At 38.4% G+C, this 25,275-nt stretch overlaps 1 protein-coding gene across 4 annotated transcripts in view; it reads right to left on the reverse strand.

Annotated features, from left to right (window-relative positions):
- SNX14 (sorting nexin 14) overlaps positions 1-25,275 on the reverse strand; it is a 57,687-nt gene that overhangs the window by 566 nt on the left and 31,846 nt on the right. For all 4 annotated transcript variants that reach the window (XM_069804802.1, XM_069804800.1, XM_069804801.1 and 1 more), the window contains 12 exons: positions 22,696-22,828; positions 17,233-17,434; positions 16,182-16,265; positions 15,945-16,045; positions 15,550-15,661; positions 13,703-13,743; positions 13,425-13,544; positions 6,036-6,159; positions 5,344-5,508; positions 4,214-4,309; positions 3,423-3,514; positions 3,211-3,267 (listed from right to left, as the gene is read on the reverse strand). In XM_069804802.1, coding sequence (XP_069660903.1) covers positions 3,211-3,267; positions 3,423-3,514; positions 4,214-4,309; positions 5,344-5,508; positions 6,036-6,159; positions 13,425-13,544; positions 13,703-13,743; positions 15,550-15,661; positions 15,945-16,045; positions 16,182-16,265; positions 17,233-17,434; positions 22,696-22,828 — 1,327 coding nt within the window. The remainder of the gene's footprint in view (positions 1-3,210; positions 3,268-3,422; positions 3,515-4,213; positions 4,310-5,343; positions 5,509-6,035; positions 6,160-13,424; positions 13,545-13,702; positions 13,744-15,549; positions 15,662-15,944; positions 16,046-16,181; positions 16,266-17,232; positions 17,435-22,695; positions 22,829-25,275) is intronic.

The raw sequence follows: 25,275 nt of genomic DNA on the forward strand, positions 1-25,275 counted from the left end.
TGTATCCTGTCTGACAGACTTCCAAGGGACTGGCTGTACAGTGTATCAAAGGCAAAACTCATAATAGGCATTTTTCAGCTCTTATCCTTAGAGCTTGTTCACTTACGCACGCTACCATTAAACACAGCATATATCAAGTGATCCAGTATATATCCAGCTGGTACATGTAGTAGGATATACATTCAAGTTACCAGATCTCAAGAGTGGGAAGCAGACTGACATCCCCGCTAATTAAAATTTTCCCATTTCTCCCATCGCTGTTTCCCCTGCCAAAGGAACAGCGTTCAAAACAAAACTTCCAGGATACTCAGTTTTCCCTTCAAGTGCTGACTGACCTGAAATATTTTCTGTTCTTCACTGTAACTACAAATGCATTTTGGTATCAAGCAACTCAAAAAGGACCAGTCTCTGTTGAACAGAGAGAACAGTCACTGGAGTGATTTCCTCCTCCCCCCAGTAAAACTGGTAACTAAGCAAGAACCTGTCATTATTTTTAAGTTTCCCCATTACAATTGTTTGGAGGAAACAATTCTCTTCTCAAGTGGCTTCACAGTCAATTTGCAGTGATTTGGGGGAATTTTTTAGATTTTTTTTTTTTTTTTTTTTTTAAAGCTCCAGATGAGAACCACTGCCCTCCACCCATACCCTCTCCACCTTGCATTTCCCTTCTCATTGTGATCCCTCCTCAGCTGCCTTACTCAGTCCATCACAGACCTAGGACACTCACAACCAGGTCCCACTGTCAAACATCACAGAAGCAGTACTTTCTTTTGTATGACTCTCAGTAGATCCAAGATAGGAAAATAGCTGAAGTTCCTGGTTGGAGTATTTTCTGTTCCTTTTCTCTACTGAAATCTGGGCAGAGAATTCCCTCACTCTGTTCCCATCAGCTTCAGTCACAGGGGACGGGGGGGAGCCAGCCCTCAACTCTGCTGTTTCACCAGGACCAAAGGTAGCACTGGAGGTCCCTCCTCAGCAGGTGGTCAGGCTGTGTCACAGTAACATGGAACAAAAGGATGGATTAAGAGGTTGTACGAACCATAATCTGGATTTAAATTAAATAACAAATCTTGATTTGTTTTTGAAGAAAAAATATTCCACCCCATTAAATGTACACACTGTTATGGAATCACAGCATGGTTGGGGTTGGAAGGTGCCTCTGGAGGTCATCTGGTCCAAAGCTCAAGCAAGGCCACCTAGAGCTGGTTGCCCAGGGCCATACCCAGATGGCTTTTGAACATCTCCAAGGATGGACAGTCCACAGCCTCCCTGGGCAACCTGTGACAGCGCTTGGTCACCCTCACAGTAAAAAAGTGTTTCCCGATGCTCAGAGGGAACCTCCCGTGTTTCACTTTGTGCCCACTGCCTCTGGTCCTGTCACTGGGCACCACTGAAAAGAGCCTGGCTCTGTCCTCTTTGCACCCTCTCTTCAGATGTTTGTCAACATTGATGAGATCCCCCTGAGCCTTCCCTTCTCCAGGCTGAACAGTCCAGGCTCTCTCAGCCTTTCCTCATAGGAGAGATGCTCCAGTCCCTTCATCATCTTTGTGGCCCTTGGCCAGACTCTCTCCAGTATGTCCACGTCTCTCTTGTACTGGGAAGCCCAGACCTGGACCCAGCACTCCCGGTACGGCCTCACCAGCGCTGAGTAGAGGGGCAGCATCACCTCCCTCGACCTGCTGGCAACACTCCTCCTCATGCAGCCCAGGACACCATTCATTCGCCTTCTTTGCAGCAAGGGCACGTTGCCAGCTCATGATCAACTCGGTGCCCACCAGGACCCCCAGGTCCTTTTCTGCCAAGCTGCTTTCCAGCTGCGCTGTTCCTCCCCAGGAGCAGGACTTCGTACTTCCCTTTGTTGAAGTTCATGAGGTTCCTGTCAGCCCATTTCTCCAGCCTGTCGAGGTCCCTCTGGATGTATGCACAACCCTCTGGTGTATCGGCCACTCCTCCCAGTTTTGTGTCACCTGCAGCCTTGCACTCTGCCCCATCATCCAGATAGTTAATGAAGATGTTAAACAGGACTGGACCCACAACTGACCCCTGGGATACCTCCCTAGTTACTGGCCTCCAACTAGATGTCATTCCACTCATCCCCACCCTCTGGGCCTCACTGGTGCTTTAAAGACTATTTAAATGCTTAACACACAAAGCCTTTAGTTTTTTTCAGCATCAACTGAAGAAAGACCAATGTTCCTATATATATATATTATTAGCTGCTGAGATACAAAAAACGGTTCAGCGGAGTAAAACAGCAGGGCTAAGTCAGGTCTTTTTTGCAGCACACAAGTCTCCAGGCTAATTCCTTATTCCCTTGGTCGGTTGGGTCTTTTGTTTGTTTTAACTGTTTGAACACTGACATGAGGAGGCCAGCTACAGAGCTGATGCACAAAGTACGTTAGACTTGCTAAGCTGGCCTCATTTCAGCGAAAACAACAGAAGGTGCCCTAGCTTGTTCTGACATCTAACATTTGTTTCCGTTTATCATGGAAAACAAATCACTGCTGGCAGTCTGCAGTTCTCAGACACTGGGCTCATGCAACGAACATCCCTTGTGAGTGAGGGGTTTTTTTGGTTGGGTTTTTTCTATCTAGTTAACTATCTGATATCTCCGGCTTACCGTGAAGACCAAACTGTAAAATTACTATGTAAAACTCTGTGAAGGTTTTATATACCTAAGTACAAATATCAGATGGATCACACACCTAATGATATGCATTTATATAGCATTTTGTGTCGTGTGAATTCTTTCTCCTTTATCTGGATAGTTGGTGTTAACATTGCAGTGACTAAACTAGAGGTAAGAAACCCTCCTGCCAAATAGCCTCAAGAAGAATGCTGAAGCTCCACCTGACCTCTGCATGCAGAATTCACTTCCTAAATCAGGAAATGCATAAAATAGAGCGGAGACAATCAATCAAAAAGAAAGGCACAGAGATCCCAACCGCTGATTGCTCTGTCCAATTCTACTGAAAGGCAGCTCAGACTTGCTGTATGCTAGACAAATCGACCTAAACTGATTTGCAAAGAGCTAATTAACAAAAATGTAAACAATTCAGATTTCAATGATTTCAACATATGAGTAAAATACAAATTTTCCCCAAATTTTAAAATTAGTATTACAAGGGAACAACAGCAAAAATGCACCAATGACCAGACTCGCTAGCAGCTTGAAAAATTCTACAGCTCTTGAACAGAGTTAGCACATACCTTACTGAGCTCTGGAAAGAGTTCTTGAATCCCGATGTCCAGCAGAACATAAGTTAACTAAAAGAAAGTAAAGAAAATTAAGAACACTCCAAGGCAACACTACTGCTTTTTATTTTTAACTCTGAATTAGAGCTCAATTCTCTGCTATAGCCATACATTCACTTCAGGAAATTCTGTGCCAAAAGGCAAGTTCCTCACGTGTTACAAGTTACCTGTTTGTTGAGCACTGGTTGCTGCATTCCATCAAACAGAAGCCTGATGCCTTCGTATTTAGCCTCTTCCCCAATGCACTTGCCTATTAAGTCTAGATCAGATACCAACAACAAATACACAAGTCATTAGGAAGCACTGCAAAGCAGCTATACAATACAGTCATAGAACTCCAGTAATTAAAAAAAAAAAAAGTTTAAGTTAAAGAAAGAGTTCAGATTTTATCCATCTAAAGTGGTAAATGGAAAAAAACACTCCTTTGATTCCTCCTTTTTTCTTCCCTTTCCTTCAGGGCTGCAAAACTAAGTAATTATTACACTTTTTATATTATCAATGTATTGTCCTGATGCATTGTTTAATAAACCACAAGCTGAAAGTTTTTAATTACTTTCTGAATAACCTAGTAAATGGGCTCCTCTTCCCTAGTTTATACAGTGTAAAGAGAGCTCCAATTTATCTTCCAGCTTCAAGGTGTGCCTTTTTTGCCTCAGTTTTCATCTGGATAAAATACAAACCATAGGAGCATTCTAAAGATGAAGAACTTACAGTATTAAGTATATTTGTAAAGCTCTTGATTTCCATCGTGTCTTTATTGATCACTATCCTACAACCTTAGTCAGCAACACTTAAGTGACAAAACTGAACTCCTGGTTTTTTTTACACCTAGTATTCCAGTCAACTCAAATCTCAGCAGCGTATTATTTGTTTTGGAAAGCTAATGTGACTGTATTTGAGTTATATATCTGCTTGAACGATTAACCATACCGATATAGAGAGTCATGAAATACAGAACCTGGAATGTATCTCATCATTTCTTCAAAAGTCTGCTTTGCTCGCTTCTGTTTATCCTGGAGAGAGCGAGGTTCAGTATTCTCACAGAACACAGCATCTGCAGCGAAGACACAGTGAAAATAATGTCTTTAGGCAGCTATACATCACTGACATTTAAAATGTGTTTCGGATTATGGCTTCGAAGTTGAGCTTCTTTTCTGTATGATCTTGACTGGAAGGGAATTCTAGCCTTGCCAGATAATAGTCTTTTGCTTACATTAGCCTGATCGAATCCAGAATACCCCACCTGTGTGGAGGACAATGATCTTTTGCCAATTTGTTTCCATTCTTTTCAGATTTTTAAAGCATTATCTTCTAGGTTTGGATCAATTCTACGTTAGGATAGTTATGATCTCTTTACAATTTCCCTTATACTTCTGAAACTATAAGCAGTATTTATAACTTGTGCTAAAACACTGCCTGGAATTGTCAAAAATTTCATATTTACCTATGAATGAGAAAACAAGAATTGCTGTTTATCAGAAATATTAGGCACTCAGTTTTGGTTTTAGGCTCTGAAAGACTTCTTTCTTTTTTTGTCTTTCACAAGCTTTATTTTACCAGAGCTTTGGCCAGATGTGTTGTTTAGATCACACTGTAGTCAGATAATACTTTTCTACAATTGTGAGATCATTTTTCAGGTTTTTTTTCTAACCTCTCTCCCTTTCCCTTATTTGAAGGTCAAGAACACTGAAGCCCTCTCAAAAGCCCACCACAACAAAGGAAACAAAAAAATTAACAATAAAGGATAGTGATATAGCACACAAGTGAGAAGGAATTTAAAGACTGCATGAAATATTTGCACTCTGATATAATAAACCACTTTCATTCTGTTTTTCTTGTTCTTTGTGCACCTTAGCAAATTACTATTCATAACACTTTTTTCTGTAATCATCATTGACAGACAACACAGGTGGCTCAGCATCTTTCCAGAATGAACTTTTGGAATCTTTTATAGGCCCACTTGATCTTTAAACCTCCATTAGCTTTAGTCAAGCATTGCAAAGTTTAGCGCTTGGAAACTTAACAGAAGGGATTTCAAATATCAAACTAAAGCAGTATTTTCACATCAAAGATGTAACTTTTACTAACCTCGCAGCAGTGTTATCAGAGAAACCAACCGGTGCTCCTGAAATAGCTGTTCTAACTTATAATGCAAGTAATAGTCTGTGTACAGTTCCAATGTGTTTTTGAAGAGAATTCTTCCTCCCATCAAGAGATGATGCAGCCAGTCAGGAATGTGAAAAACTACCCTACCTGCAAAGTTACAGTAACACACATTTATTAAGGTTCTCCTAATACTGATGATAAAGGAATCACTTATTAAAAAGAAGAAAAAAAAAAGAAGAAAGAAAAAAAAGATTGCAAACAAGCAAGTAATATTTTAGTTTTGTTATTGCAACACTGAAAAAAAGCAGTATTTTCCAGATTGCTTATCAAATACTTCCTTTAGCTATTTTCATTAATTAACTCCCAGAGTGTACAAGCAGCCTAGGAACATCTGAGAAAAGGGAAGGGACTTACTCCCATAAGCTCTTACTCTGAAATGCAGAAAGAAAGAAATATAACAAAACAACTGAGCAATAATGAATGATAAATTATGATATTTTAGCACAGCAATAAAGTCTTTTAAAGAATGACTGTGTTCCTAAGTTGTATATTGTTAAGCTTGCAAGTGCTGAATTATATTTGAGTACTACAATAGAATTTTAGTTCTTACCAAAGAACCTGAACTTTGTATTTGGCATGAAGTATAAGAATAACAAAGAGAAATCACTCCTTACCAACATACATTAAGTAGTCATAGACTCCTTCTACAGTCATCACTTCCATGAAGTAGTTCTGATTTTGTCGTCTTTCTGTATTCTCAGACCGGTTTGCATTATTCTTGAATAAATCATTGAAGAGCTAAAAATAGAAACATAAGACTGAAAACACTATATTCAAAGGCAAAAGGATAGCCATCAGTTCTTTGTTGTTTTGTTTTGGTTTTGGTTTTTTTTTTTATTAGAAGTAAGTAGCTTTTTTCCAAAGCTTTCAAAGAACTAATCAGTTTTCTTTTTTTTTTTTTTTTTTTTAAAAAACTCTTCACTTTCTGGGGCAGGGGGGAATAAAGAGCATGTCACACGTTGCCAAGATACCCGAGAATCAAAATACCTGGATTCAGAACAAATCAGCAGGGTTACCAAGACATTAATTTGCGAGCCTTTTTGCTCCCGATACCTTCATGTATCTAGACTTTTATCACAGGCTTTGATTCCTTTGATGCACCCCATTCTGTCAATGAAGGGCATAAAGGATATGGAGTTTGCCAGCCTTAAATGACAGGGGAATCCTACAACATCCTGTTGGCTTCCATTTCAAAATAAATACAATGGTTTCTGGACAAAATATCCAACTTTTTACAAAGAGAAATCCCTTTTTCCCCTGCCAACTTCATTATTTATAGCAAAAACTTCATGAATCTTTGTAAGTTACCGAAGTTTGGGTTTCTTTCCTTTTATCCCATTTCCCAGTTTATTCCTTTACCCTTCTATTCTCCCATGTTCCCCCACCACCACCACGATCCCTTCATTTCCTTGCCTTTGGTTCTTCCCCAAAAGATATCATTATAATACTTGTAAAATCCCTGCATGCCATTAGGAGTCCCATACCACCTAGGCAGTACTCCTTGCCTGCTGCCCAAGTCTGCAGGCTCCAGCAGCTGGAAAGGAGGAGTTCTCCGAGTCCCGAGGCTCTCCACATTTAACAATACCTAGCAATCACCATTAACAGTTCATTTTAAATTATTTTATCCCCAAAACTGTTAATCTAAAGATAAAAAAGAATTTATAAAAAATACTCTGTATTATGAAAAGAAAGCTCAAAGGTTTATGCCAAGCTTCTAAAAAAATAACACAGAACTAGAAGCAAATGCAATATAATTATAGTGTTGCCTGGGCTGAGATGATTGCTACTGACACAGATTTTTCTGCATCACACCCAAATTAAAAATAGTTCCAAGAAACGAGAAGTAATTTGCTTATATATGGTTCACTTTCTGTAGAGCAATTCTCCCTGAAATAAATAAGGCCATAAAACAACAGAATCACAACAGGCTCTGAATCATGCAAGTCTCTAAACAGAATGCTCTGCACTCTTAGGAAAAATTACATCAGGAAATCTGGCGAGACTCAGGTTTTGACTTGTACTTCTTTAGGCCCTCTCTTTTGTTAAGCGCTGAACTGCTGGCATCATCTTCACAAAGTTCACTCAAACTAAACACCACCAAGTTATTACATAAATTACATGAAGGAGCAAATATGGTTCATGCACTGGTGGATGACTGGTATCTAGGAAAGTAACAAGAACACATAGTTATTCACGCCTACTGTGTGAAAGAGTCCCCAGTATGTTGTTTAAAAAAACCTGTATAAACCGAAGTCTATATCCTTCTCAATAATGAAACTAGGACACTGGGAAAAATCTTAGTTGAATTATTGTAACTTAAACAAGAGCCTCATTTATTTTTCCGATACACCCCACGACCTGACAGAGGCGATACATACTGAGCCAACTCAAAGCAGCCCACTGTGCAACATAGATAGGGGCTCAGAGGAGTGTGTACAGGCCAGACTAAATCATTAACAGCAGTCCGGTAGGTGATCTATGAAAAAAAATACCAAACGTGAAGGCCATCTCCAGGCAAAACTTTTTGACTTCCAAAAGTTATTTCAACTTTCACCCCAAGCAGTATCTTTTGAATGTTGCATGTACCTCTGCACATGGATAATCTGTTCTGCGCCTTAAGTATAATGGTTCCTTGATCATTGTCAAGCTTTGAAAGCTTAGACTCTTGCACATGGCATTTCAGAAAGCAACAGCAGATCAATGCATGCCAAAATTACTGAACTAAAGAGCAGTGTTTATAAAGTATATACTTTGCACTATTCCAGTACAAGCGTGTATTCTACAGTCATTAGCAATGCATGTCTGAAGGATGCAGCAACCGTAACACGAAGTGGCATCACATCTCTACTTAGGTGTTTTGCGCTTTCCAGAATTTTGACTCAAGAGGAAAGCGGGGTGAAAAATATACAACTGGATATTTAATACAGAAGTTGAGATTTCACAATTCAGATAAGCACAGGATTTTGCTTTTAAATGTTTCTGCACATGTTAATATTTGAGATGTGATATAATGTTTACTGTTGTAATTAGACTAAAAGACAAATGAAGACAAACTCCAATGCTATCATTATTCATATCTTTAAGATTAAACAGCAGCTGTGATTATAACCATGAAATATTCTTAAAAGGCTTGCAATGAGGAAATTCCATGGATTGGTACTAGTTAAAAATGGAAGCCAAGCTCTTGAAGCAAGTGAAAGATATAAGGACTGTATTAAGAAAAAGACCAAAGTAACCTCTTGTACAATAGGCTAGCTATTGTACCTCGATGGGAAAAGCTAGCAAAAAGAGTATGAATGCTTACATTAAGTGCCTAATAGAAAAAAGAAAATTACTCAACGGTTAGTGAGTGCATATGCAAATATATGCCCATACATTCCAGCATAGGTGTGAAGTTTATAAAAGCAATACCACAATTATGAACAATATCCACAGCCAGGGGCATGAAACTCTCCACCGTTTTTCCTGCTCATTTGCCAAGGACAAACAACTATACCAAAATGGTAAGAAGAAGGAATGTACATAGTGTCTGAACCACATCAGTTAATGTATTGAAAAGCAACCGTGTCTTCCTCCAAGTAACTATGCATAAACATACATTATACTGTTGGTGTTCCAGAAGCAGTTTTTATTGCTGTTGGCAGATCATCACAAGCCAGCAGAACAATGCCTTTGTAGGCATATTTTGCAAAGTCTGCATCAGCTGAGAAGTCCTGACCTATTCTAGCAAGTCTGACAGAGGTATGTTCAGAAGACGATCAAGCTGCTTACAGACCTTCAGAACAGAAACATAGCTGGGAAAGCCAGAAATCCTGTTTGTGCCCCTAGAAGGGGGGAGCAGGGTTTTTTGTTCGCTTGTTTGTTTTAACCAGGGAGGCTGGTAACTCTTTCAATGTAGTGGATCTGATACAGGATAAAATCCAATTGCTACTGGCTGTACCAAGGTTGACTACCCATGTCCATTCTGCATTTTTAACTGGAAGTCTTCCCACTAACATTTTAAAACATACAAAGATGCATACGCACCAGGAATATTCAAAAGGAAGCAGCATGCAGAAAGTCTTTCAGAGAAGTAAGCACATTTCTGATTGAACTCAAGCTTCCACCTGCCCTGACAGACTTTCAGGCACTTCTTATTCAGCCTGTTGATGAAGAGGTAGCCTGGGTGTACCCTATTTACAGCAACAGTTGGCAGCACAAGCACCAGGGAATGTGTACTCTCCTCTCAGCAGATTCCAACATGTTGATGCTAGAATAAACAGATCTGAGTCAGACACAGTATACGGGAACGCTATGGCAATACAAGCATCAGCTGGAAATTGACCATTTACCAAAAAATTCTGTGTTGAAGAACTTTCTTGCTATGAGATAACATGCTCTTCTCACAGATGGACACTCAGAAAGTGCCAAGGTTGTCTCTTCAGCTGCCTGCCAGACCAACTCATTGACTCCATACAGGCAGCTCACACAATCCTGGTACAGACATTTAGTATTCACCTCCATCACCAAGAGGTAAGGGTGCCAGGCGACTGCACAGTGCTTATATCTTCACAAAGACATCACGTGGCACAACAGAAGCGAAACTGCAGAACTGAACAACTGAAGTCTATGCCATGTGTATTTGGGGGGGTAGGGTGGGGTGTTACCTCAGTCTACCTTTGGTCTGGCCTTTGGACTGAACACCCTTGGTGCCTGCATCTCTAGACAGCTTAGTTTCATCTGAAATAAATTCACTTAATGAGTTCTAAGACAGCTCCCTAGTACAAGAGAAAATGCAATAAGCAGAGATGATCAGGATGCTTCCAAAAAGCATCACTGATCTGAACTAAAATGGTCTGGCAGATGAAACCAGTGTGGCTTACAGATCAAATCCAAGAAGTGACAAGATGTAAATGGCGCAGTGTCCTGGCACCTGACACAAAGCTTTTCACAAGCATGGGCTGACTTCAGAAAGAGAAAACTGTCTTCCAAAGAAGGCACATGCACCCCAACAAATCAGCAAGAGGGATGAATTTCACTATGTGCATTAGAAGACTCAGCAGAGACTGTAACACGGCACAACCTGGGATATCAGATCTCTAATAATTACAGTTATCGTGTGAGTAAGTGTGTGTGCTCTGGCTAAAATGATAGATGGGAAATAGTGAGAAAGCAGTCAGCACATGAATGCAGCACATGCCTCTGCTGGTCAAAAGTGGTAGTATAATTTGAGCATAAACAGGTTCTGAGTATTTGGTCATGGAACTGTCTGACAGCATCCCCCAAGGCAAAGTGTCTTTCTTGAGTGCCCATCATTAAATAATAATCATAGCTCTGCAGGAGATATATTGGTCTGAAACTTTCCATCCATTTACAGCAAATGGCTCCCCAAACCAAAACAGATTTATTTTGGGAAAGAAAAAAGAAAATCTAAAATATATGTAGAACCAATTACTTATTCATAAAACAGGTAACTAGAATAAAGTTGCTTAGAAAAACAGTGAACTCACTCTCACAATAGATAGTGAGGAGTAGAGAGCTGGGGCTAGCCTCATCTTTTTTGCTCTCTGCAAAGAAACTCTCTCTCTCATTGACAAAAGCACCTCCTACAGGGTAATCAGCAGTACTAGCAACAACTTTGAGTCTACAAACTTCTGTCTCCAATGGACTGCATACATGGACAGTTAGTCAGCGGTGGTAAGGAGGCTTCCCCCACAATACTATTTCTCAAAATGACATTAGAAAACAGAAGGCAGTAAAGATCTATGTTTTGTTTAAGGAAACTTCAGTATTCCAAAATGAAAGCCAAAGTGCAGCCAGCTCTTTGCTTTCCTGGGATCACCACGGTTGAAAAGATTTGGGAAAACCTCATTTCAGAGCCTGAATTTCTGTACATATGTTCATTTACAAGAATGACAGACTGACACTTCAGAGAATGAGTTTGTGTTTTAACTGAGCAACGCTATACACTTTTTTTTAACCTTTTACAATCCAAAAGAGGTTTGAACATCACTTTAAAGAATTAATTTTGATCCATTATTAAAGTTTTTCAAGCAAAACACAAAAAGAACCATGTCTTCATAGGAATGCTTCAGAGTGCAAAGCTTGTTGCTCAAATACTTTATTTAAGCATGCTAAATGTTTTAAAACTACTAGCTTCAGTAGTTCTTGACCGATTGCAGTAAAAAATTAACTGATTGTTCATACTGCGCTGTAGTATGCTGTCAGCTGTTTTACAAAAAAAAACATTTGAAGTATTTATGCATGTACTGTTTCTAGCATAAGTCAAAAACTCTACATCTGATTTTTAAAACTACTGATACATTTATACCACACTGACAAGACAGCAATAGCAAAATATGTTAACCTTGGAAATAGTGTCCAAGGTAAGAAACGGCTTGAAATGAAGGACGCTCATTTTGTTTGTGTGCTCATGTAAGCTAGCACTACAATACTGGCTGTAGTAATTCAGACTTCGGGTTTATAAGGTGAAATCTAAACAAATTAATAGAATTAACTGCCATTGTACTTAATCGGTGTAGAAGTTCTGTAGCTGCAAATTCTGTAAGTGTCCTAACACTATAAAAACGTCCATAGTGAAGGAAATCAAACGGTCCATTTTTTCAACAGCCCATCACCAACAAGAACCACAAATGGATCCTGGGCCTCTAGCTCTTGTAAGAAGAGAATGAGCATAGACAGTACTTTTCACCAATGATCTTCCAGCCTCCAACTGTTTTCAACCAAAAAAAAGTTCAAGAGCTGGATGCAGTTTCTCTACAGGTATTCACCCTGAATTTATTTCCTTTTTGTGAATTTGTACAGTCTCACCTTAGAGTTGTTTAATCTTCTAGTATTCACAACATCTTTTGGCAAGGAGTTCCACAACCTACTAACCATTGCAAGAGTTACCACTTCTTGTTTTGAACCTGGCTCCTACCACCTTCATTTAATCCATCTTAGTTTTTGCACTAGAAGACAGAGGAAAACACCTCTATCCCCTGTCCTCTCATTATTCTTTAGACTATCATACATCTCCAATTTATCACTTTGCAAAATGAAATGTCCCAGCTTACATAGTCCAGTTTCAACTCCTCTTCCCAAAGCAAATGAAAGAGCAGAAAAGCATATAGTACTGAGTTTTCTTTTAGAACCCCTCACATGGCAAAGTGTATGCACATCAAATATTTTGTCCCAAATCACATCAACTCTATAACACTGAGCTTAGGTCTCTTAAATCCTAGTCCAGAAACAATATTCCTCTGTAAATTCCACAAATACATTAACACTCTAAAGCAGTCTAACACAGAAATATAAAGACCAGTGTCTTTTTAAAGCCCCTGAAGCTAACATAAGCTTTTCAACTAAGTTTCACCACGCTCCAGCCACAAATACAGTAAGATTGATAAAGGAACTATGTTATCCTATAGTCAAGTAAAAGGTTAAAACCAGAAGTGCTGGGCTTTAACTGTGGCAATGATAGAAACTACAATTAAGTTATATAGTTAACCTATTATGTACACCAGACATCAATGAACTGTATAGTAACGTTTTAAAGGCAGATAAACAGGTATCAGCCCCTTGACAATTTTGGCTTGTAGCACTTTGACAAGCCACGCTTTCATCAAACACTCAAGCTCTTCACTTTGAAAAGAAAGCTCCCTTATGGCATTAAAACATTCCCCATTTTACACCTCTGCTTTCCCTTTTCTCCTCTCTCTACTTCCCAGGGTCTCTACTCTGTATTCTCATCTCCAAATCCAGTAAGAATTTAAAAAAAAAAAAAAAAAGCCAAAATGAAAAAAAAAACCCCACAACCCTCAAAAGTAATTCAGACTAAGATATTTACAAGACAGAAGATGACAAAGCTCTCTGCACTACTGTTCTCTCTCATGTGAAAAGAGAAGGCAGAATAGGTGAACTGTTATATTTATGATTTTTTTTCTGTTTATTCTTTGCATTTTCAGAGTATGGTCAATTTTCCCCACTCCTGTAAAGTGGGGAAGGAAGATGATTTACTGTACCTTCTTGTTGTTTTCAGAAGTGGGACTCAAAATGGTAAGTTCAGGCCTACTTGGTTTAGGCTTGGGAGATTCACAGGAGTTGATAAAATTCATGATGAATGGCTCCAAATGCTGACCTTTCTGAAATAAGATATGAGTGAAACTGTCACTTGCATAATTACAGAAAGAAAAACAAAATACTGAGTTTCCAAACAAATTTTTTACTAGCCTATAAGTTAGTAAGCACACAAAATTAGTTCTTGAAGTTAAAATGTTGGCAACCTGGAAGACTTACTCACCTCTTTCATCAGCTTTCCTGGAACAGATTTTATAATTTTACCTATAATTAGAAACAAACAAATAAAAACTTTGTGTTATCACTGCCAGATCTTAAAGACATTTTGCTCTGCTACATTTTATGTACTCATTGTCTAGAATTTAATTTAAAAATACAATAGTTTTTGAAATCTGTATTTTTTTTAATTTGGCACAATAAGCTATGAAAATAAAGTCTTCCACATATACAGCTTATAATTTAATGCTTAGTACTCTTCAAAAAAAGATACTCAAAATATCTTTTTATCAAAATATAAAAAATATACAGGTGATTATCTGAAAAGTTTTTTTTAGAAAAAGCAAAGTACTCTAGATCTGCCTTTAATTTTTCTAGAGGCTCAAACATACATAGCTGTAGCACCATACCAGCAGTACTATATGACACCAGTATAGGCATAATTTTCTGTATTTAAGTTATTCATCCTTCATAAACATTTATCACAAAAGAAATCACAAAAACTGAGATTCACCTCTCTCCCTGAAAAGATCAGCTAATCTGGAGAGATTCTGGAAGGATCCAGTCTTGAAAATACTGGTGACTAAAGTTTTACAAATTGGACAGGCTACAGCTGTGGCCTTAAAAATCAGCTCTTCTGTCCTGTTAAGGCTATCAGGATACAGCACAGTAACTTTGAATGCTGAAAAATGAAAGTGTCTAGGATTGGTTTTATTTTAAGCACTGCATTTACAGTAATATTTTTCTTATCTACATGTCATTACATTTTTAACTTACAACAAAAATTATGTACAATGATCAAACGATCATAATAAAATTGCTCATTCTCACAAAAAGCCCTACTGAAATGCCAAGGCTTGTTAAAATGACGTTTATTGAAGAGAAGCACAGTCTCAGACATGAGATGCATTACAGTAAACACCATCATTATAAGCTTTTTTTAACAATGTAGAGCTGGATCTAGAGGGGAGGTCTGAAACAAAACAAAACCCTTTAGCTGGAGGATGACCACCAAAATCTCATTGCAGAACTTACTAAGCACTCTAAGAGAACGGCCACCTCAGCAGGTTCACACCATGACTGGGGGAAGCAGAAATGCAGTGGCACAGTTCAGACATGGCTTTGCTGGACACCCTGGTGCCAGAACCACAAGTGCTACAATACATGAAGACAGAATGGCCGTGAGGTTGACCTTACCAGCTCAGGCTCACTATCCTGAGACAGCCACATTGCAGCCAAGCTGTAAAGTCATGCTTCAGTCTGCTTTTTGGATTTGTTATCAACCATTACATTAGACAGCAAGAATTTCTCAACTTCTTAATTTCCATTTGGCCTGCCTGTATCACATGCACCACTGCCTCAAATGCTGCTAAGTAGCTCATATTAAGAGCTCTAGCTAATACTAGAAATATTAAATATTGCCATTTTCAGATTAAAATAAACAGATTTTCATCAACTAACAGCCAAAGGTACTTTATATTAAATCGTTTATACCATCACACCTGTAAATAATGACTGACTTGTGGAGATTTGACCCCTGACGATACCGTAAGTCTTCTTAAACTATGAAATTTGTTACAGAAATCTTATCACCTTGCTTGCTGACACAAAGATTCAAAAGCAACCACTTAAATACTTTTTTCCATAATCTCAAAATGTCCTTTTTCTTCAAGGAAAAAGTATCAGCATGTCTTGCTTGCTGAGCTATAATTTTAAGGGCTGTGATGGAGCAGAGTTCTTATTTCCCACATCCATATCCTTACACAAGAGTTACCTATTCATTACTACTATCATTCAATCATGGTATCTACAATATTACTATTTGTCAGCATAAACAACTAGCGTATTACATACCAAGATTCACATCAGGCAACATTTTATCAAGAAACTGAGTCTCTCCTCCATTAGGGGACAGGAAGTCAGCTAAAAGCTGGCTGTTACTTAATTCTGGATGTTGCAGAAGTTTCTTTGAGACAGAAGGAAAGAAAGAAGTACAAGTACTTTAAAACTAATCTTTAAAAATCTGTTTCTCTATAGCAAAAAGATACTCAAAGAGCACTATATTACCATAGATACTGTCATTCACAAAAGATTTCTGTTTTCAGTCACATGAAACAAGTTTTATTTGCCCACTTGAACCCTTTCTATAACTCAAGTTACTTGGAAATAAAAAAAAAAGCAGTTATTCTTTTATTAGCTTTGTATCATTAGTTTTAGAATATTCTTTACTCCAAAAGTTTGTTTGATACCTGCAGGTATTCCTGAAACTCCTCTCTCTTAGATTTTAAGAACTCGTAGTTCTTGGGGCCAATGATTCTCTTTGAGGGAAGCTGAGCATCAGGAAACGTGCCTAATAAAGATATCAAGGAGATAAAATTATTCTTGTAATGCAGCAAACATTGATTTCATTATTTTAAATTTCAGCTCAGTACTGAATGATAATCACAGCAGTGGGAAAGTGGCTTTCCAGATGATGGAGAACATACCATGAAATTCTGTTAGCTTTGACTCAAGCACATAAAATTCAAGATACCGCCTGTAGACAGACCAGTGTTCAGGTTCATGCCCAACTGGGGAAAAAGAAAAATACAATGTTAAAAACAAACCAGGCTTTATGCCACTCGAGAGACAAATTAAGCAACTGCAAACATATGCTGGATTATTGTAGGAAAAACCTCAATGATACTAGTCCCCCATATTGCAGTAACATTAAAAAAAAAATCCCAGCCAAGTAATTTAAGTGTTAAATTAAAATTCATAGCTGGTAGACAGATATGGTACTAGTATCATCTCATTTAGAGGATCTCTAAAATCTAAAAAATGGAGTGCTGCATAACTTCAAAGTTTATTAGGGCCAACTATGTTAGATCTACTTTCAAACTTCTAACCAAATGATTTACAGAAATACTACTACTTGTTGAATACAGTCTTCTGCACCATAAACTTGAATCCTGATCATTCTTCCTCCTGGAAGATATCACTAAATAACTCTTAAAAAGTTCCTGCTTATTGTGGAAGTATTAGTTTGACTAAACAGATCTATGCAGCCCCAGGATGATGCTGTTTTCCCCACTCAATATAGATGTACTGCTATCTAGATACTGATAAACTACCTGCAAGCCAGGATGGTTCCCAATAAGCTAAAACATTTTCACTTCCTAAGAACCATATTTTAAGGTTACATAAAAAGTTATTTACTGTTCATTATTCCAAAGTTCAGAGTGGCTGAAAGAAAAGTATGCCAAGTGTTTATTAATATGAATCATAGGATTAATATTTTTGGAAAGAGAAAAATCTCAAGCTTCGGCATGAAGTCTAAATGGAACTGATTTGTGCTGAGGAGTCAGTTCTTACTTGCAAATAGTACATGAGATCATTTAGCCCTCAAACACGTTTCCTTCGGATTTTCAAGTTATTATTTCAAAATCAGAAGAACATGTATGCAAAATACACTGCAACAGCCATCAGAATACAGCATACTAGAATATTTTGAGTTCATTTTTAAATGACATTTTATTTATCCACAACACTGCATACCTGCCCTTCTATCGTTTCTCTCTACATCAATGCAGAACACAGGAATTCTCTCCTTTCTGTCTTTTCTTTCCAAGGAGGGATCATCAAAAAAATCTACATATGGGATGCTAATTTTCCATGCGGCAAGGTTGCGAGGTGTATTTGGGGTACTAACAGCCTCCTCAGGAGAATCATCTTCCATCACCATAACGCCTTCTTCAATCTGTAAAGATTCACACATCAAGATCTACAGTTCTTTTTTAATTGGTTCAGTCTACCTTTGCAAAACTTATATATGATAATGAAACACAAATTGAGTCTTTAAGTATGTGTCACTAAGTAATAAAGGAACAAAAAGACCATTTCATTAATGGAGTTTCCATGTAGAGGAACTTCTATTTTTAGATCCAGTGCAAATTTGAAGTTAGCAACTTTTAGTGAGATCTGAAAGTTTTTATAGCACTATCAAGTTCCGTATCTGATACTTCAGGGAAAAAATAAAAGGGGGAGAGAGAATAGAAGTACTAAAGGAGACAGCTGGCAGAATGCGTCTCACACAGACTGAATGCTACAGGAAACAGCTTGGGTCCAGCAGATTTAGATGCACTGCATTTTCCAGCATACTAGGACCCAAATTGAAGACTTGAGTCTACTAAGTCAGGCCAAGAAGCTATCTAAACACAAGAGACAGAAGCCAACAGTGCACCAAGCTAGCAGGTCTCCCACTCCCACAGCCAAGTGCAACAGAGTATGTTGTGGACACGTGAATCTGACTTGCTCTGCAAGGTGCAACACAACCACGGCTGAGACTGAATTATTCCCACAGCCCAGAGCTATTTTAAGCAAAGCCATCATAAGCATTACTACATTCCCCATCAGCTCCAGTTTCAGCAGCACACTCCCAGAAACAGTCACACCAGGGAGCAGCATGGACCTAACCCTTGCTGGCTGCACGTAGGGCAGCTCCAGTGCATGGAGTTCATAAACTCAGACTCTACGCCATGAAACACAACGCTGATTTTTCCATATGCAAGCAGACCTTAGAAGCGGTGCCACGTGAATGCTGAAGAAATCCTTTCAAACTTGAACTGCAGCCCCAGCACCACACCAACATTCACTTTACGCTCCCAACACTGCTCATCACAGACAGGCTGAACTGCCCACAGGTAATGAATCACCAAGTACCACACAGCACACCGAATTCTCAGGTCCCCAGCAATGACAAAAGAAGTGCTACAAATCTTTTAGGACCATAAACAACAGAAATATTATCTTGAATATCTAAAGTGAAAAATCCAAGCTTCAACAGCTACTCTTGGAAAGCTATTTATTTCTGCAAACAATGCTTAACCTGATTTCATCTTCACCACACAGAAAAAAAGAATAATAAGAAAATGACCCAAAGTAATGAAAATTATTTTGCAAATGAGAAGACGGCAACTGTGAGAAGGAAGATTAGGGCCAGCCTTAGACTCAAATAGGACTCAAAGCGGAATGCAGAATCTGTGGGGAGATTACCCCTCACTAAAGATGTGCTGGAGAAGAGTTCTTGTATTTTCACAAGTGTAGGCAAGCAGGTGAAAAAAGAATAGTCCTATTTCCCTGAAAAAAAATGAAATTGTTTGAATCTAATTTAGTCTGCTGTCACACTGCAAGGGCTTCTAAAACACTGCGACCCTGCAGGGAGGCAGGCGCTGCCTGGCAAGGAGCAATGCCCAAGCCCATTGTCCTGCTTCCAGCCTGCACCCACTGCAGCGGTGGTCAGCACCCCGCTCTTCCCACCACAACATACAGAACTATTAATTATGTCGAGACAGGTTAGAGTTAAATGACAATTCAGAAGTATATTCTTTTAGTAAGTCTCACATAGAGACTTGAGAGTACTGCCCATTGTTACAATAGGAGATTTTAACATAGGAATTTACAACGTGAAACCATAGCAAACTGGAAAGCATGAATCTCGCTTTCAAGTTCTTCTCCTTTAGCTTCATAATTTAAAGCCAAATTCCCCTAAAGGCCAAACCTAGGTGGTTTAACAAGTTTTGCCTGTATTGGGATAATCTAATTAACAGATTAAGGCAATACATTATCCCTGAAATAATTTTGGCTGTGTCTGTGCTACAATACTCACATTATCATGACTCAACTGCAGCTGAAACGTAAATGGTTCAACACACATGAGCAATCTTTGTTCAGTTTCATTTTGCCTTTGCATAGTACTGAAATGACCCTCAAACTCCTTACAGTGTGGACCACTGTCTTCCAAAGCAGATGTCTGTAGATCCACTGACTGAATCTCTTCAAAACACCTTTTTGCTTCCACTTACCCGGTTTATTCAATGAAAAGAGAAACCGTGACAGGCAAAGAACAGTATCAGTTGCCGCTGCACAGAGACCACACTCAGCTAAGGTGGTTCACAATTTGAGAGCTAAATCACAGGCTGTGCTGTGGGGTTATTAACAAAAATAACCCCAGCCTGGAATGAACAATTAGGGCTAACAAACTGCAAGACAAACTTGGATAGAAGAACGGAATAAATAGGACAGATGCTCTCTGAACCACAACAATAGGGTTGTCAGGTAGCTTTACATCTACAAAGTCTTCTGTATGAGGTCTTACCCTCATTTTCCCCCTTCCCCAGGCTCTGCACGGTTGTCACCACTGGCTAGAAACAGCAGAACAATCTTTCAGGATAGTAACTCCAAGTCAACAACAGCTGAGTTTCTGCAGACCGGGCAGCATGAACTGGGTGCAATTTGCACTCACTCCCGCACCCTGTGAGCCTGAGCTATGGGCTGCCAAAATTAACACTTTATAATCTGTCCTGACTAATTGTGTATATTTGCATTAGCACTAAATATATAGCCTCCGCTAGGACGTCCTTGCAAAAATGCAAGATCATTCCAGAAAGACTCAGGCTTATTTGATTCTGTAGTTTTTGACTAAACTAAATGCATAGGCATGGACTGGATCAAAACCTCAACTCTTGCCTACATTTTCTGATTCCTTCTTTTTTTAATTTTTTTTAATTTACCACTGCTTGAAGCTCTCATCTCCTACCATTTATTTAGTTTCATACATGGCAGAGTTAGGACAAGGCTTAGAGCAGGTACGGGTCAGTCGTTTCCTGAACTGCTCATAAAGGGACCATAACCTCTTCACTCGGCCCTTTGGAGGTTGTATTGGATCATCAGCAAAGTTTCACACGCTCATAACCTCTTTTCACCAGATCCCTCACCTGACTTCTAGGTAAAAATCCTATATAAATTTGCAGGCTTTTCCACTACGACAACCACAGCACCTACATTAACTGTAAGCCAGGAAGCATGAATTTCTGGGGGTTTTAATTCTCTTTCTGAACAGATCACCAGCCTATAATAGTTACAGGTTGCCTCTTTCCATTTGTTTTATCCAACAAAGCCACAAATTCAAGTCTACAGGTCTTCTGGATGCCTTGAGAATAATACCTGTGCTTTAATACGCAGAGTATCTTGTGCTGTATTTAAAATTTGGCTGACAAAGATTCAGTGTGGTTTCATGGAATTACTATTACCATGTTAGCAGCTTACAAAGCTGCTGCCCAGAGCCACAGAAAGCTGCTAACACATATTTCTAACCCTACATGATTTCCTTAGACTAAATACATGTTTCCTATAGGCTTTAACAGCAACCAACATGACTTTTGTCAAAAAAAAAAAAAAAAAGCAAAGACATTGTTCAGTTTCTGTCCCAATGCACAGAACTCCATTTCACTGCCATTCTTTACATTTACCTTGAATCCACCAAGCTTACATTAACACCAATTACTTAAATAACTAATCAGGATCTGTGTAGAAGGAAATAACTCCCATATCCTCGGTACATCAGCTAATCAAAAAGTTGCTAAGTCATATACTGCACTACCACCATCTTAACAATTATACTGTCATTTCCCTGATCACATTTTTCTTGTCCCAGAGAGCTCTTCCTCTGACCCTGTGATGCCTGCTAGGAAACTGTACCTCAGCACTTATTGTGACATTATTAGTGTTGAATTCAGTATATTCAGTATTCACTCATAAAGTGAAGTCATGGCTCTGTCCAGCTGTTCAGATGCACAGTAACCTTAGAACAGTTTAGTGTTTTCTTTTCCCGTTTCTTCTTCCCATCCACACATACCAAGTGAAGGGACTTAGGTATTTTCCAAATTTTGTCTAAGGTGATTTTAGCAAAAATGTAGTATCCTCCCTTTATTTAAAGAAAGGATTTGAGACTATGCTGCACTTAAAACTTTCCATACTTGCCTAAGCTAAAATCATTCTGCCCAGTCAAAAGCCTTCCTTAATAAGGATTAGACACTCTATTGTCTGTCTCCCTCGCTGAATTCAGGAACTTCTCACAAGTAACTTCTTGTGCTCTGGCACAAAAACATATTCCTTCTTTGAGCTCCACTGCTTCAATTATACTTCTACTAATTCCTCTCCTACAGGGGAATTATACTTCCACGATCTTTCGCTAGCAGAATTTACAGCAGCAATGCTGCAAAATTAACCCATTTTCATTAGAATCTCATCTCAAAAAGAGAGAAGTTACAACAACAAGAACTGTCCAAGAAATTAATTGCAACAGTTCTGTCCCCTTAAAGGCATGACACATATGAAGATTTTAGCCTGTAGAGAGAATAGCGTTTTTTTTTCACTCCTCCCTCTTCTGAAAGCAATTCTGAACGAGGTGAATAATATAAACTCATGCTTACACTTTCATCTTTAGGCTGTGGAAAATGAACTAGTAGTTTATCAAGGTGATAAATGCTTAAATGTGTTGTTTGTTAGGAACAAGTACAAAAGGTTGAATTGGCAGACACACTATAAAAAAAACATGACTACCAATAGCTTCTGACCAATTCCCTCCTCTTCCCTTTTTAAAATTTTTCATTTGTCCCGCAACTGTGCTTCAGATACCAATGTCCCATGCAGTAATTCTACCATTAGCTCTATTCATTGCTGTTTAGCATGAAAGAAAAACATTAGTTCAGTGAGACACCCAACACAAATGAGAAAGTACTATTGGCTCATGATCTTAGAGAAAATGCTGCATCACAGACTAACCTGACAGCAAGTTCTCCACTCTTTCTCTATGGTTTTAAGGTCTTGTGGCAAGCTTCAGATGAAAAGCCATGCATGCATACCTTATTATCCAGAATTATAAAATGTCATGGTAAGTTTTTAGAGAAAAATTCATTGCTTACAAAAATGTCTGACACCACTATTTTTAGTATTTCTCTGTACTAAAGCAATAAGCTGCAAGGCACACTAACTGGAGTGTGGCCTTGCCTTGTGAATGAATACAGGGAAAACAAGGCAAGTTAATGAGAAGCCAGCACATGGAAACGCAGCAGTGAAGTAAAACAGAGGTAAAGGCAGAAACTTAACATTTTCAAATGAGGAAAGAAAAAAAAAACCACCAACAACAAAGACTTAGACAAATTTAAAGCTTTTACTCACAAAGTCATCTTCTCCTTCATTTAAGTTATAGTTAGGCAACATAGCTCCTTCCATTGCAGAACTCTTGAATACACCTTTTATTTTGTTGCCTATTCTGCTGATTCCAAATGATTCCCCTCTCTTCTGTGTGGTCCTAAGATTACAGAAGCCAGAGTTCACAAACAAGGGACATTACTACACAGCAGCTCAGTAGGCCATTGCACGTCATTTACAGAAAAGAAAGACAACTTCATAAACAAGTAGCCAATATATTTACAATTCCACTTAAATTGAAATTCATTTATGGCAAATTTGTTCTCTGATCAAATCAGCAAAGCTTCTTAATTACACTTTTAAGAGATATGGGATTCCCATATGTTTAACCATGAGCAAACATTAACACTTAACAATAGTATCCCAGAAATGCAAGACAGAATAAACAATTAACTATGCAAAACAATTTTGTTTTGACAGCAGAACTGTCATATGCTGCAGGCACGCACACCAAGAAGGTGACTAACTCTGTCCTTTTCCATGTACTTATATTTAAATATTTATCCACTCTTGCCAAGTACTGTAAATGGTGTAGTTAGATGCACTTTTTTACATAAACATCCCAGAATTTTACAAGCACATATGATTCAAGATAGATCTTGACTTTTAAGCATTAGGGACAGACAAAAAGAATGTGAAAGGAGCAAGACTAAGCATGAGAGAAAGCAGATACAACTGAAGAATCTTGGCTTGATGAGCCAGTCTGACTGAAAGGTGAAGACTTTTTAAAGTCTTGCCACTTAGGACAAAGCATCCAGAAAGCAACAAGGTATAGAAAAAGAAAGATAATTGGGCAGGAAGTGCACTCCTTACTGAGAGAACAAATTTCTTATGCCCTTACACAAGACTTGACACTGAAGATTATTTCTTATGTAGAAATGCTAGTAATTCTGCAAAGAAAAACGTCTTTGTTGAATATGGGATCAGCCTAAGGTTACTTATGTTGATTCAATAAATACAGTTGATAGGTAAGTTAAAAATCAATACTGTGAACTGCAGAATCAAAGACTCAAAAGAACTTTATAGATTACTGAGATTAAAAGCACAATTAGTACTTTAGAGGACCAAAAAATATCCCAAGTGTTTCTTTTTCCTTTAAAACAAAAAAATAGTACCAACAGAACAGCAGAGACCAGCAGGTAAAGCATCTTCATCGCCCATAAAACCATGCTGACAGCATCAGCTGTTGACTCAAAACATGCATGTGCATGTTACTAATGGCCTTCCTGTTTATAATTTTACCCAGACTGTGTACATCACTAAAATTGTGTAAACAATCCACTATTTTTCCAAATATTTTACTTTTTCTATCTCATATTATTATCAGCTCCAAAGCAGACAGGCACCATCTATCTTATATATCTCTGCTAAACAAAGATAAGGTTGCTCGGCTGTTTGTACTCTCAATCCATGTTTGAACAATTTTACTCCATTTTAAAACAATTTCTTCTATATGTTATTGTGCTGAACTGAACTTGGGGACCTACCTGATTCTTGTTCAAGAGCTTAAACACTGGGCTAGCAAAATACAAACCTTATTCAAACAAAACTTGACAGCTTTTCTAAAAGGTTAACACTTCAGACCTCTGGCTTGACCCTTGAAGAAGTTTTCATCATTCCTGTGAAAACTTCTGCAGTTCTCAAGATTTTGAGCAAAAACATTAATTTGCACAAGCTTAAAGATTTGATAAGAGTACTCCAGGCTCAGATCAGTTCTTTCCTGCTTTGATCCGCAGTACTGAGCTGTATGGGGCCAGGACTAAACCTGATAGATAGGAACCACCCATTCCTGCCCTAATGCCGAGCCCAAAGATCCCACCTAGTAAGTACAGAGCAATCACTAAACTGGAACAGGTATAAAGTAACAAACTAGGATGGGATTCTCTTCACAGGAAGAGACACAAATTCAGAACACAAACTGGTGAATAAGAGGGTACACAGACACATGGTGAACAATGCATGGAGAGAACACAGGACTGGTCTGGCAAAAATCCTTGAGCAAGCACGCAGAGCACAAACCAAATTAGATGAGCATGGGAAAAAAAAATCTGTGGATGTTAGCAGAGACGGACAGACAACAGGATGATCAAAATTTTGAAGAAGCTGAGCAAGGACAAAAAATACAAACAAAGAAACAGTTATCAGAACGAAAATCTAATATAGATCAATGAACTGCACTTACATCTCAAGTACTTCTTATTGCTCAACACTCTAGCAAGTTATATATAACTCAATACACTGAACTGGCACATAAAAGATAAAAAGTGTCCCTATACCTTGATAATGTTCCCTCAAGACTCAAGAATGTATAAGTAATATATGAAATACTGATGCTCTGACAAATTGTAAGGAAAAGCCCATAACAAAAAAATTGTTTTCTGAGTTTGGATAGCAAGTATTTGAAGAGGCATGAATAACGAGAAAACAAATCAGCTATTAAGGCATTAATGGGTGATCACAGACTACCTAGAGCAAATTTTAAAAAATAACGTAAGTTTTAATCAAACCTATAACAGACACAAGAAAAGCTGCAGAGAACCAATTTAG

Source organism: Haliaeetus albicilla, chromosome 17 (assembly GCF_947461875.1).
Source record: "Haliaeetus albicilla chromosome 17, bHalAlb1.1, whole genome shotgun sequence".
Lineage (NCBI taxonomy): Eukaryota > Metazoa > Chordata > Aves > Accipitriformes > Accipitridae > Haliaeetus > Haliaeetus albicilla.